Source organism: Gorilla gorilla, chromosome 15, assembly GCF_029281585.2.
Source record: "Gorilla gorilla gorilla isolate KB3781 chromosome 15, NHGRI_mGorGor1-v2.1_pri, whole genome shotgun sequence".
Lineage (NCBI taxonomy): Eukaryota > Metazoa > Chordata > Mammalia > Primates > Hominidae > Gorilla > Gorilla gorilla.
Window position 1 is genome coordinate 108,988,576 of NC_073239.2, and position 12,875 is coordinate 109,001,450.

Below are 12,875 nucleotides of genomic sequence, written 5' to 3' on the forward strand. Positions count from 1 at the left end.
GGTGAGCCAGAGATGGCGCCATTGCACTCCAGCCTGGGCAACAAGAGCGAAACTCCATCTCAAAGAAAAAAAAAAAAATTAGCATTTCTCTTCTGTTGTTGTCTCACCTGAAAATGACTCCTAATTGTTCCCCAAAGTCTGTTCTCCCCTTCATATATAGTAATTGAGCCTCCACTTTTTACCTGGATGCATGACAGCCAAGATGCCAGTGCCCATATTGCACTCCCTCATCCCTTTACCACTTTTGTGCACACCAGCCAGCAGTCAGCAGACTGCCTCCAGGTTACTGGAGCCCATACTTTCCAGGTGCCCAGAGAGCTGAAATGCAACCTTATACAGCCAGAGTTGAAAATTATGCAGCTTGCCTGTTCTGTTTTGGACAACTCTAAGATGTGAATATCCTGCCTCCAGACTGTCTGCAGGACTGAGGCTTTGCTTGATAGGATCCTCTTGCTTGGCTTCCTTCCTTTCCTATTTCCACTTTCTTACTCCCCTATGCCCTTTCCATTTCCTCCTGGAACACTTTTAAAAAATCATTTTCAGCCAGGCACAGTGGCTCACGCCTGTAATCCCAGCACTTTGGGAGGCCGAGGCGGGCAGATCACCTGAGGTCAGGAGTTCGAGATCAGCCTGGCCAACATAGTGAAACCCCGTCTCTATAAAAATACAAAAAAGCTGGGCATGGTGGCGCATGCCTGTAGTCCCAGCCACTCGGGAGACTGAAGCAGGAGAATTGCTTGAACCTGGGAGGCAGAGGTTGCAGTGAGCCTAGATCACGCCACTGATCTCCAGCCTGGGTGACAGAGTGAGACTCCATCTCAAAATAAATTAATTAAATAAGTAAATAATCATTTTCACAGGAATCATCATCTCAGGATCTGCCTGTAGGGTACTTAAGCTAAGATGCATGGCAACCCAGAATAAAAACCACCTTGTAGCTAGTAGTTGTCATGTTAAGTTCTGGCCAATGTAATATAAACGGAAGTAGTATGCACAACTTTGAGACGGTAACCCGAAAGAAAAGGTACATAGCCTTTTTCTGCCCTCCTTTTTTTTTTTCTTTCTTTTTTTTTTTTTTTTTAATTATTTGAGATGGGGTCTCACTCTGTTGCCCAGGCTGGAGTGCAGTGGTGCGATCATAGCTCACTGCAGCCTCAAACCTCCAGGCTCAAGGTATCCTCTCACCTCAGCCTCCCGAATAGCTCGGACCACAGGTGCATGCCACCACACCCAACTAATTTATTTTTATTTCTTGTAGAGATGAGGTCTCCTTGTGTTGCTCAAGCTGGTCTCAAACTCATGGGCTCATGTGATCCTCCCGCCTTGGCCTCCCGAAATGCTGGGATGACAGGTGTAAGCCACCAAACCCAGCCTCCTTTCTCTTTCTGATTGCTGGGCTGCAACATGAGCACCAACACAGCCATATTAGATCTATGAGCTGACCCTAGCCATGGAAGCCATGTACATAAAGCCATTATGTCAGAGGCCTGTAAACCAGAGCAACTCCATTTTGGTTTTTTTTTCCCCCAAGACGGAGTCTTGCTCTGTCATCCAGGCTGGAGTGCATGGCGCGATCTCTGCTTACTGCAACCTCCGCCTCCCAGGTCCAAGTGATTCTCCTGCATCAGCCTCCCAAGTAGCTGGCATAATAGGCGCACACCAACCACGCCCGGCTAATTTTTGTATTTTTAGTAGAGATGGGGTTTTGCCATGTTGGCCAGGCTGGTCTTGAACTCTTGACCTTGTGATCCACCCGCCTCAACCTCCCAAAGTGCTGGGATTACAGGCATGAACCACCGTGCCTGGCTGCAACTCCATCTTGAATAGGAGCTGGGTAAAATGAGGCTGAAACCTACTGGGCTGCATTCCCAGATGGTTAAGGCATTCTAAGTCACAGGATGAGATACAAGGTCAACACAAAATACAGGTCATAAAGTCCTTGCCGATAAAACAGGTTGCAGTAAAGGAGCTGGCCAAAACCCACCAAAACCAAAAAGGCCACAAGAGTGACCTCTGGTCCTCCTTGGTGCTACGCCCCCACCAGCACCATGACAGTTTGCAAATGCCATGGCAACATCAGGAAGTTACCCTATATGGTCTAAAAAGGGGAGGCATGAATAATCCACCCCTTGTTTAGCATATCATCAAGAAATAACCATAAAAATGGGCAACCAGCAGCCCTCGGGGCTGCTCTGTCTATGGAGTAGCGATTTTTTTATTCCTTTACTTTCTTAGTAAACTTGCTTTCACTTTGCACTGTGGACTTGCCCTGAATTCAAGAACCCTCTCTTGGGGTCTGGATCGGGACCCCTTTCCTGTAACAATTATACAGAAAGAGCAGATTCCTGACACTGTGATGCTGTATCATCGTCGGACTGGCAGTCTCCACATTTCTTGAAGATGAGAGGAGAAAAAAAACCCATGGCATGTAAAGTCACTGTTATATTAGTTTGTTTTTGTTTTTGTTTGAGATGGAGTCTTGTTCTGTCACCTAATCTGGAGTGCAGTGGCGTGATCTCGGCTCACTGCAACCTCCGCCTCCCAGGTTCAAGCGATTCTCCTGTCTCAGCCACTTCAGTAGCTGGGATTACAGGCGTACGCCACCACGCCCGGCTAATTTTTGTATTTTTAGTAGATATGAGGTTTCACCATGTTGGTCGGGCTGGTCTCAAACTCCTGACCTCGTGATCCACCTGCCTCAGCCTCCCAAAGTGCTGGGATTACAAGGTGTGAGCCACCGCGCTGGGGAGGATTTTGTTTTTGTTTTTTTTTACAACCAAACGTAATCCAATGAATGCATCTCCTCTCCTGGTCCCTGTGTTCTTGTGGGTTTATATATTTTTCTTTACTTTAACCTAGGTGAGATTTTGGAAGGGAGCAAATATAGTGATCAATCCTCTATATTTTTTATTGTGATAAGATATATATAACACAAAATTTTGTAACCATTTTCAGTTGTTAAATGGTTATACGGTTCACCGGCATTAAGTACATTCACGTTGTTGTGCAGCCATTACAACTGTCCATCTCCAGAACTTTTTTCATCTTCCCAAACTGAAACTCCATACTCGTTAAACGACTCCTAATTTTCCCCTCAACCATCCCCCGGCAACCACCATTCTACTTTCTGTCTCTATGAGTTTGACTATTCCAAAGATCTTATGTAAATGGAATTATACACTATTAATCCTCTGCATTTGACTAGAAGCTCCTGGAAGATGTGTGAGACGGTGGCTCAAAGCAGTTAAATCTGGCCGGGTTAGGTGGCTCATGGCTGTCATCCCAGAACTTTGGGAGGCCGAGGCGGGTGGATCACCTGAGCTCAGAAGTTCTAGACCAGCCTGGGCAACATGGCAAAACTGCGTCTCTACTAAAAATACAAAACTTAGCTGGATGTGGTGGCCTGCGCCTATAATCCCAGCTATTCGGGTGGCTGAGGCAGGAGAATTGCTTGAGCCCAGGAGGCAGAGGTTGCCGGGAGCCAAGATCGTGCCACTGCACTCCAGCTTAGGTGACAGAACGAGGCCCTGTGTCAAAAAAAAAAGGCAGTTAAATCTTCTCTGGGTCTGGCAAAAGGGGTTTCAGTGTTGGAGACAGAGATGCCCCTGTGCAGAATTCAAACACAGCTTTTGGAAAAAATGGATCTGGACAAGGCACGGAAGCAATGGAGGTGGCATAGAATCTGCTCCCTCCTGGCCTCCTACGCTAGTTTGAGCCACTTTAGAGGGGTGAAGAACGAGACTTAGCAGGACTCTGGGCACAAGAGCTCCTTGGGGCCCATGTAGTGACATGTGGCTCAGGGCTGAGACAAGGGCCATTCCTCTCTGCTCAGCTTGGATTATAGTACCTGTCTGGTATTCAAGAATTTGACATTTTCGGGCCTGGTATTTTCCATCTTATTTTTTTAACCAGGTTACTGCCGGTATGTAAAAAAGCTATTGGTTTTCTTTGATGGATAAATGAATAAGCAAAATGTGCATATATCATACAATGGAATATTATTCCGTTTTTAAAAAGAAGAAAATTTGGACGTATGCTACAACATGGATGAACCTTGACATGCTAAGTGAAATACACTAGTCACAAAAAAACCCTACAAATACTGAATGATTCCACTTATAGGAGATACTTAGAATCATAGAGACAAAGTAGAATGGTAGTTGTCAGGGGCTGGGGAAGGGAGGAAGGATAGGGAGCCATACTGATTGACTGAGCTCCTCTCTACCCTAATACAAGAGACTCATAGGCAGGAATATCATCACCCCTATTCAGCCTGAAGAAGTTACAGAAGATGGATCTTCATCCCTCTGCAACCCTTAGGATTAAGGGTTTTCTTATAAAAGGGAGTAGGGAAATATCAGAGGCATTTGAACCAGAGCAACTCCATCTTGAATAGGGGCTGGGTAAAATGAGGCCAAGACCTACTGGGCTGCATTCCCAGATGGTTAAGGCATTCTAAGTCACAGGATGAGATAGAAGGTCTGCACAAGATACAGATCATAAAAACCTTGCTGATAAAACAGGTTGCAATAAAGAAGCCGGCTGAAAAAGCCAAAATGGTGATGAAAGTGACCTCTGGTCCTCCTCACTGCTACACTCCCATTGGCACCATGACAGTTGACAAATGCCATGGCAATGCCAGGAAGTTACCCTAAATGGTCTAAAAAGGGCAGGCATGAATAGTCCACCCCTTGTTTAGCATATCATCAAGAAATAACCAGCCAGGCGAGGTGGCTCATCCCAGCACTTTGGGAGGCCAAGGCGGGTGGATCACGAAGTCAAGAGATTGAGACCTTCCTGGCCAACATGGTGAAACCCCGTCTCTACTAAAAATACAAAAATTAGCTGGGCGTGGTGGTGCACGCCTGTAGTCCCAGCTACTCAGGAGGCTGAGGCAGGAGAATTGCTTGAACGCGGGAGGCAGAGGTTGCAGTGAGCTGAGATCATGCCACTGCACTCCAGCCTGATGACACAGCGAAGCTCTGTCTTAAACAACAACAACAACAACAAAGCGGGGGGAGGGGGGGGACGGGGGTGGACACGGCAACCAGCAGCCCTCAGGGCCGCTCTGCCTATGGGGTAGCCATTCTTTTATTCCTCTACTTTCTTAATGAACTAGCTTTCAATTTATGGACTTGCCCTGAATTCATTCTTGCACAAGATCCAAGAACCCTCTCTTGGGGTCTGGATTGGGCCCCGGTCCTGTAATGTTATTATGTTTCAAAATTTGTGCCCAATCCTAATTAAAGTTAAAATGAATAGTCAACCCTCATAAAATTTGAGGACAATATATTCCTCAATCAGTCTAGGTGGATTCCAATCACTACATTTGGATTCTGGTGTCCAGAGTTGGATAAAATGAGGAAAAGCAGCACTTAAAAATTGCTACCGATGTGCTTTGTTTGGCCCTCAGTATTAAAAATCAGTTGAGCAAACATTTATTTGACTTTTTCAAGGCAGCATTGTCTCTATTTTTTTTAATAGAGATGGGGTCTCTTTATGTTACCCAGGCTGGTCTCAAACTCCTGGGGTCAAGTGATCCTTCCACCTCGGCCTCTCAAAGTGCTAGGATTAAAGGCGTGAGCCACTGGCACTGGGCCAGTTGAACAAACATTTAAAAAATATATTTCAAATAAAAATTTGGAATTCTTAGCTTCTCTTGGAAAAGACTGAGGATCCAGTAATAATGGACCTTTTGGCAGGCAGTAAGCTGGAATAGAATATCAATGGACTGTGCTGGCCTGCGTTATTCATATTCATCACTGCAGCTGGTTAAGAACAATCCACACAACAGCGCTTCTCAAGCTTCACTCTATACTTTAGTGTCCTGGGGATCTTGTAAAAAGTGCAAGTTCTGATTCAGTAGGTCCGAGTGTGGCCTGAAACTCTGCATTTCTGAAAGACTCACAGGTGATACAGATGCTGCTGGTCCTCCATCCATACTTTTTTCCTGCTTTGTCGCCCAGGCTAGAATTCAGTGGCAAGATCATAGCTCACTGCAGCCTCGAACTCCTGGGCTCAAGCAGTCCTCCTGCTTCTGCCTCCTGGGTAGCTGGAATTGTAGATGCAAGCCACCAAGGCCAGCTCTAATCACACTTTGAATAGCTATGAATTAACAATAAACACAAATTCAAAAGGAAATAGAAAAGCAAACATTATCTTTATTTAATAATCTTTGATATTTAAAATACAACTCATTGAACATCCACACTAACAACAGAATCCTCAGTGTTCAACAGTGCTTTGGAAGCCCGGCTTTTCTAACGACCAGACAGGAAGGCCTGTGTGTGTAATAACAGCAAATGAACTTAACGAGGGAGCACACACAGAAGGGCTGCAGGGCTGGGTCCTGAGCAAGCGGCACTGCCACAGTGCACTTGTATCATGGCCAAACAACGCTTTTTGTTTCAGATATTTTCTGTACTTGAATTTCAAATATTTATACAGAACAGTAATTTTTAAAAAGTTATTCCTAATAGCCCAGTGTTGTAAAAATTAGATAATCACATTTAAAAATGTATGTTTTCCTCTTTCAAAAAAAAAAAGCATTAAAAAAATTCAGAAAACATTCCTTAAACTACGCAAGAGACAACTGAGAGCTTCCTAAATGCATCAGGAATATCCATTTATATTTTACTAATGTTTCTCATTGCTTTGTCTATGAATCCACAGGCTTAAAATGTTTTTTGATATGCTATTAAACATGCCAATTACGACAAATTTAGAAGTTACGTTATTAGCACTAATTCTTAAAATGCCAGACCACTTGGAAAAAATAATAATAGCAAAGATTTTCTTCAAATTAAAAAACAAAATCAAAATTCTAGAATTTACCAACGATGTCAATAATCTTCATTCATGAAAGCAAATTAGAACAAAAATATTTTTATTATGTTTAAGACTAAAAAAATACAAAGCCAGGTCATTTTTTAAAGCAAAAAGATGCTGGTTATAAAGGGGCCAGAAATAAAAGAAAGTTTTTATTTTGAATATGAAAAATAAAGTTATTTACATTGCTGACATGATTGGTTGATCCAATCTGGTAGTTCTTAATTAGGGTCACATATATCATATATCCATACTTAAGGACTCGATACAACAAACAATTCACTTTGAAAACAGTGGCCCAAGGCCGGGCGTGGTGGCCTGCACCTGTAATCCCAGCACTTTGGGAGGCCAAGGCAGGCAGATCACCTGAGGTCAGGAGTTTGAGACCAGCCTAACATGGTAAAAGCCCGTCTCTACTAAAAAAAACAAATATTCGCCAGGTGTAGTGGCAGGTGCCTGTAATCCCAGGTACTTGGGAGGCTGAGGCAGGAGAATCGCTTGAACCCAGGAGGTGGAGGTTGCAGTGAGCCAACATCGTGTCATTGTACTCCAGCCTGGGCAGCAGAGCTAGACTCCGTCTCAGAAAAAAAAAAAAAAAAAGAAAGAAAGAAAGAAAAAGAAAATAGCGGCCCAAGGCCTCTTCGTTTCCGGATTAAAAAAAAAAAAAAAAAAAAAAAACCTTTAAGACGGAGTTTTACTCTTGCTGCCCAGGCTAGAGTGCAATGGCACGATCTCAGCTCACTGCAACCTCCACCTCCTGGGTTTCAACGATTCTCCTGCCTCAGCCTCCCAAGTAACTGGGATTACAGGTGCCCGCCACCATACCTGGCTAAGTTTTGTATTTTTAGTAGAGATGGGGTTTCACCATGTTGGCCAGGCTGGTCTCGAACTCCTGACTTCAGGTGATCCACCTGCCTCAGCCTCCCAAAGTGTTGGGATTACAGGCATGAGCCACTGCCCCCGGCTGGGATAAAGTTTTTAATAGGAAGTCATATATATATACATAAATATACACACATATATACATATATATATACACACATATATACATATATATATATATATATATATATATATTTTTTCAGAGACAGTGTCTCACTCTGTTGGGCAGGCTGGAATGCAGTGGTGAGCCCTTGGCACTCTGCAACCTCTGCCTCCTAGGCTCATGCGATTCTTAGCCTCCTGAGTAGCTGGGATTACAAGTGTGTGCAACCACGCCCGGCTAATTTTTATATTTTTAGTAGAGACGAGGTTTCACCATGTTGCCCAGACTGGTCTTGAACTCCTGGCCTGAAGCGGTTCGCCCACCTCAGCCTCCCGAACTGCTGGGATTACAGGCGTGAGCCACTGCACCCAGCCGGGAGATCATCAATATTAACTATTGAATCCTCATAAGAATTTAAAACATCAAGATTTATTTTTCTACTTAAGATTTAAAAATTATCATATTTTGATTATGCACTGAATCTATTTTTTATCTGTACAGGTCCAATGGGCCGGTTTTAAGAATTTAGTAGCTCTTGGCACTAGCATGATTTTTTTTTTTTTTTTTTTTTTTTTTGAGACAGAGTCTCACTCTGTCGCCCAGTCTGGAGTACAGTGGCACCATCTCGGCTCACTGCATCCTCTGCCGCCAGGGTTCAAGCAATTCTCCTGCCTCAGACTCCCAGGTAGCTGGGATTACAGGCACCTGCCACCGCACCCAGCTAATTTTTGTAGTTTTTAGTACAGATGGGGTTTCACCATTTTGGCCAAGCTGGTCTTGAACTCCCGACCTCGTGATCCACCCACTTCGGCCTCCCAAAATGCTGGGATTACAGGCGTGAGGTACCATGCCCAGCCGCCACTAGCATGATTTAAAAAATAGTAGCAAAAATTCAGACATTCAAAATGTGATTTAGGCTCTGACTGAAATAAAATTTATTTTATTCAACTTAATATTAAACAATATGGACTACTGGTAGTTTTGTCTGCAATGATACTCAACTGGTTTTGAGTTTTTTTCCTCATTTACTTTGGCATCATGAATAAAGTTAAGAAAAATCAAGTTTTAAGGACAAAAAAAAAAGCACCACCTTAAATAAAATATTCTGTGAATTGTAAATTATTTGGCCAAGATCCTAGTATAGAGTTTACCTGCAGCAGCCTTTTCAAACAGTTTATATTACTGAAATATTTACATGATTACCGTAAAAAACATAGATTGATGGTTTTAGATCAGAGATTAACTATTCTGAATTTTAAAAACATAAATTACTCATTAAATCCATGACATCTGAAAATATGAAAGTGGTATTTCCAAGGCTTATTTGAACTTCTACTAGCATCACCACTGTACATACTTGATCCCAGTAATACAAATTATACATTAGAAAAATGATACCAATAGTTTAAATATTAAACATTAAGATGTTCCCAATTAGTAAAACAAAATGGAAATCTTTAATACACTTCTTAGCAGGACAGTTCTTGTGAATTTAGTTGTTCCTGACTTTCTTGCAGGTGGTTTACAGTAAATGGCAGTACCTGATGTATAATAGCTTTGCATAATTTTTAACTTTTTTGATACTATGGTTACTTGCACTGGCATCTTTTCATACTGGCCAATCAATTAAGAAATGGAATCTAAACAGTCAATTAAACTTAAGCCAACCCCACCAAGATGACAGTTCACTAGTGCTTCTGGATCTGCCTGCTAAATGTAACAATTTCACAACAAACTACACAAACACATTCAAACGCATCCAGTGTGTGCTCAGCTCTGCTTTAAAAACTCTCTAGCTGGCCAGGCGCAGTGGCTCATGCCTGTAATCCAGCACTTTGGGAGGCCAAGGCAGGCGGATCACCTGAGGTCAGGAGTTCGAGACCAGCCTGGCCAAACATGATGAAACCGTTGTCTCTACCAAAAATACAAAAATCTGCGGGGTGTGGTGGTGGGCGCCTGTAATCCCAGCTACTCTGGAGGCTGAGGCAGGAGAATTGCTTGAACCCGGGAGGTGGAAGTTGTAGTGAGCCGAGATCATGCCACTGCCCTCCAGCCTGGGAGACATAGCAAGACTCCGTCTCAAAAAACAACAACAACAAAAAAAAAAACAAAAACTCTCTAGGAACTAAAAGTCAAACATGCCATATTTTCTTAAGTGCTTTAACTAGGGTATATATGAACTTTATAAACTCTAAAGTTAAAACTTTAAAATGCATATTGGTTTTCTCATTTTTATATTAGGTAGCTCATCAATTCAAGTGTATGAAAAGTTTAATGTAACTTTTCAATGGAAAAAGGTAATGAACAAATATCCATGGAAAATATGACAAACACACTGGTAATAATTAACATAAATGTTCAGTCTTAAAATATTTAGCTTTTTAAATCTTGAGGGAGTAGTACTAAACTCCAACATCCCTTGCAGTTTTAAAGTTTTATAATTCTTCTGAAACATTTTTAACTATTAAAAGAAACTTTAGATTTTAAAATAAAGCTATCCTTTTGTGTAAGGGAAACTTCAGAAAACTGATTGGCACAAAATAATGACTTAAAAAATCTGTTATATCGAAGAAAAAGCTATTTTATAATCATAAATAAAAGATATTTTTTCTTCTCTTTTCAGTTAGTTAGCAATAAATCCTAGATCAAAAAACTTTCCCTGATAAAATGTGTGTAGCCACACACCAGGAGGGCAATATACCATATTATAATTTTCGAAGTTGTCAGCTGAAATTTCTTGGATTTTAGCTTATGAACAATTCAACATTCAAAAGAGCTTCAAAAGGAGATGGAGAATGAGGGATAGGGAACACTGAAACTAAAACATCAATTTCAGAGACATGGTTTTCACCAAAATGATACTATCCTATTGACCCAGCAAGAAACTCTCTGTACATCTCAATTAAAGACAATATTTATCAAAACTATGGACTTTCTTATTTATAGATCCACTAAGTACTGTGACTTCTATTGTTCTTAAGCTATCTAAACATGATGCAAGTGTCAAATCACAGTATAAACTTAAACATATTTTCATTAGTAAATTATTTTCATGTTCCAGATCACCATCTTTGACAAGCTATACCTACTAAAAGATGTGAAGCAGACACCTACATTCCATGACTCAACTGTAAAGAGAACACAAAGCTCCAGTCATAGGAGAAAAAATAAAATAAAACTGCTATTAAAATTGAAGGCCAAATTTCATGTATCATACATTCATGGTGGGTACGTATGTTTAGTCTTCTAACAGAAGGAGACTTGCCTGCATACTATGCTTCTCCTAGTTTTCTCAACTGGAGAAGAAAGGAAAAAATAAGGCGCAGGAAGAAGGGGTTGCAACAAAGCTATAAGGTTTTGATATAAGTGAAAAGACATTCATAAAGCATCTGGGAAAGCACATGCTCACACATTTTAAAAAATGCTCATTTATTCTCAAGTACTTGTGCAGGGCTGGTTTCAGAGTTTAGGAACGCACCAGTCATGAAATAATGATCCCATCGTAGGGCTTAAAACGCTAAACCTCAGAAAAGATTACCATCTTTCAAAAGAATTGTGGGAAAATAATGAAAACCAGGTAGCAGAAAAGTTGTGATCAGAGAAAACAACACAAGAAAACTCTGGAGCACACGGTATACAGTTGAAGGGAGAACCGTTCATCCTTCTAGAACCATTACTATTATCAACATCAGGAAAGTAGAGATACTTTCCTGAAAGGTTAATTTGGTTAATAAGAAATGAAAGCCACTATTACATGATGTGAGCCAAATTACCTACAAGACAGAAAAAGAAAACAAACTATATGGAAAAAGCCTGAGGCGAGAGCTAATTAGCTGGTCTGCAAAAAGATCCAAGAAAAATGCCCTAACTTTAGACATGTTACATATTGCACACTCAAAAAAGAAAAAGAAACATTTAGAAAACTATTTTAAATGTCTTTAATTGCTGAATGCCTCTTTGGCTAATATTTGGAAGATCATTATTTAGTCCTACAACTGACGCATTGTTCCACTTTCCCATCATTTTGTTTGCAAATCACTAAAAGTCTTATTTCCTCATCTCTTTGACACAGTACCAAAGTGGACCCTATGCTGTAATCACACAGGATAATGTTGGAAAGTATGAATATCTAAATTATTTTTTAAAGGTATTATTTTTTTCCTTCTGTTTTCAAATCACTTCTGACAGTTTCTAAAGACATGGTCACAGCTGCCTGAAGCATGTCTTCTTCACTCATAGCATCACCTGTTGGGAAACAAAACCACATTTCTTTAAAATTTCCAGAAAATTCTCAAAGTCATCAAAAGGTAAGTTCTCAGAAAATGTATTTCTATTTGAGCACGAGTTTCTTTTTTTGATTTAATACATATAAAGCAAAAATTTACTTTTATAGTTCTATATATTTTGACAAATACACCATCAAGATACACAACCATTCCACTGCCCCAGAAAATTCCCCCATGCTGCCCCTTTGTGGTCAATCCCCAATTCCTAATCCCAGATAGCCACCAGTATATTCTCTGTCCTACAGTTTTATCTTTTCCTGCACGTCATATAAAAGGCATCAGTAGGTATGTAGCCTTTTGAATATGGCTTCTTTCACTTAGCATAATGCATTTGAGATTTGTTGTGTATATCAACAATTCATGTATTTACAAAAACCCAACTTTCTATTTTGAAAAACTGTCAATTCAAAGGAAGTTGCAAAGATATTTAAGAGAGGTTTCGTGTACTCTTTTGCCCAATTTCACCCAATAGTTACATCTTATGTAACTAAAGATCAAACTAAAACCTAGATATTGACATTGGCACAACATTATATGTAGTTCTACATGGCATTTTATCACACGTGTATTCATGTAACCACCACCACTACAATCAAGACATAGAAGTGTTATAATACCACAAAGATCTCCCTCCTATCGATTTATATTCCCACCCACCTCTCTTTTACCCACTTTCTCTAACTAGTGGCAACCAATAATATGTTCTCTATCTCTATACAGCTGTCATTTTTAGTTGAACAAGTGGAATCATACAGTGTAAGACCCTTTGAGGCTTT

At 40.9% G+C, this 12,875-nt stretch overlaps 1 protein-coding gene across 7 annotated transcripts in view; it reads right to left on the bottom strand.

Moving 5' to 3' along the window:
- Nucleotides 1–6,141: 6,141 nt before the first annotated feature.
- The window catches only part of ATXN3 (ataxin 3), a 48,070-nt gene continuing 41,336 nt past the window's right edge, over nt 6,142–12,875 (bottom strand). For all 7 annotated transcript variants that reach the window (XM_019009801.4, XM_019009802.4, XM_031001572.3 and 4 more), the window contains one exon: nt 6,142–12,058. In XM_019009801.4, coding sequence (XP_018865346.4) covers nt 11,964–12,058 — 95 coding nt within the window. In that variant the 3' untranslated portion in view covers nt 6,142–11,963. The remainder of the gene's footprint in view (nt 12,059–12,875) is intronic.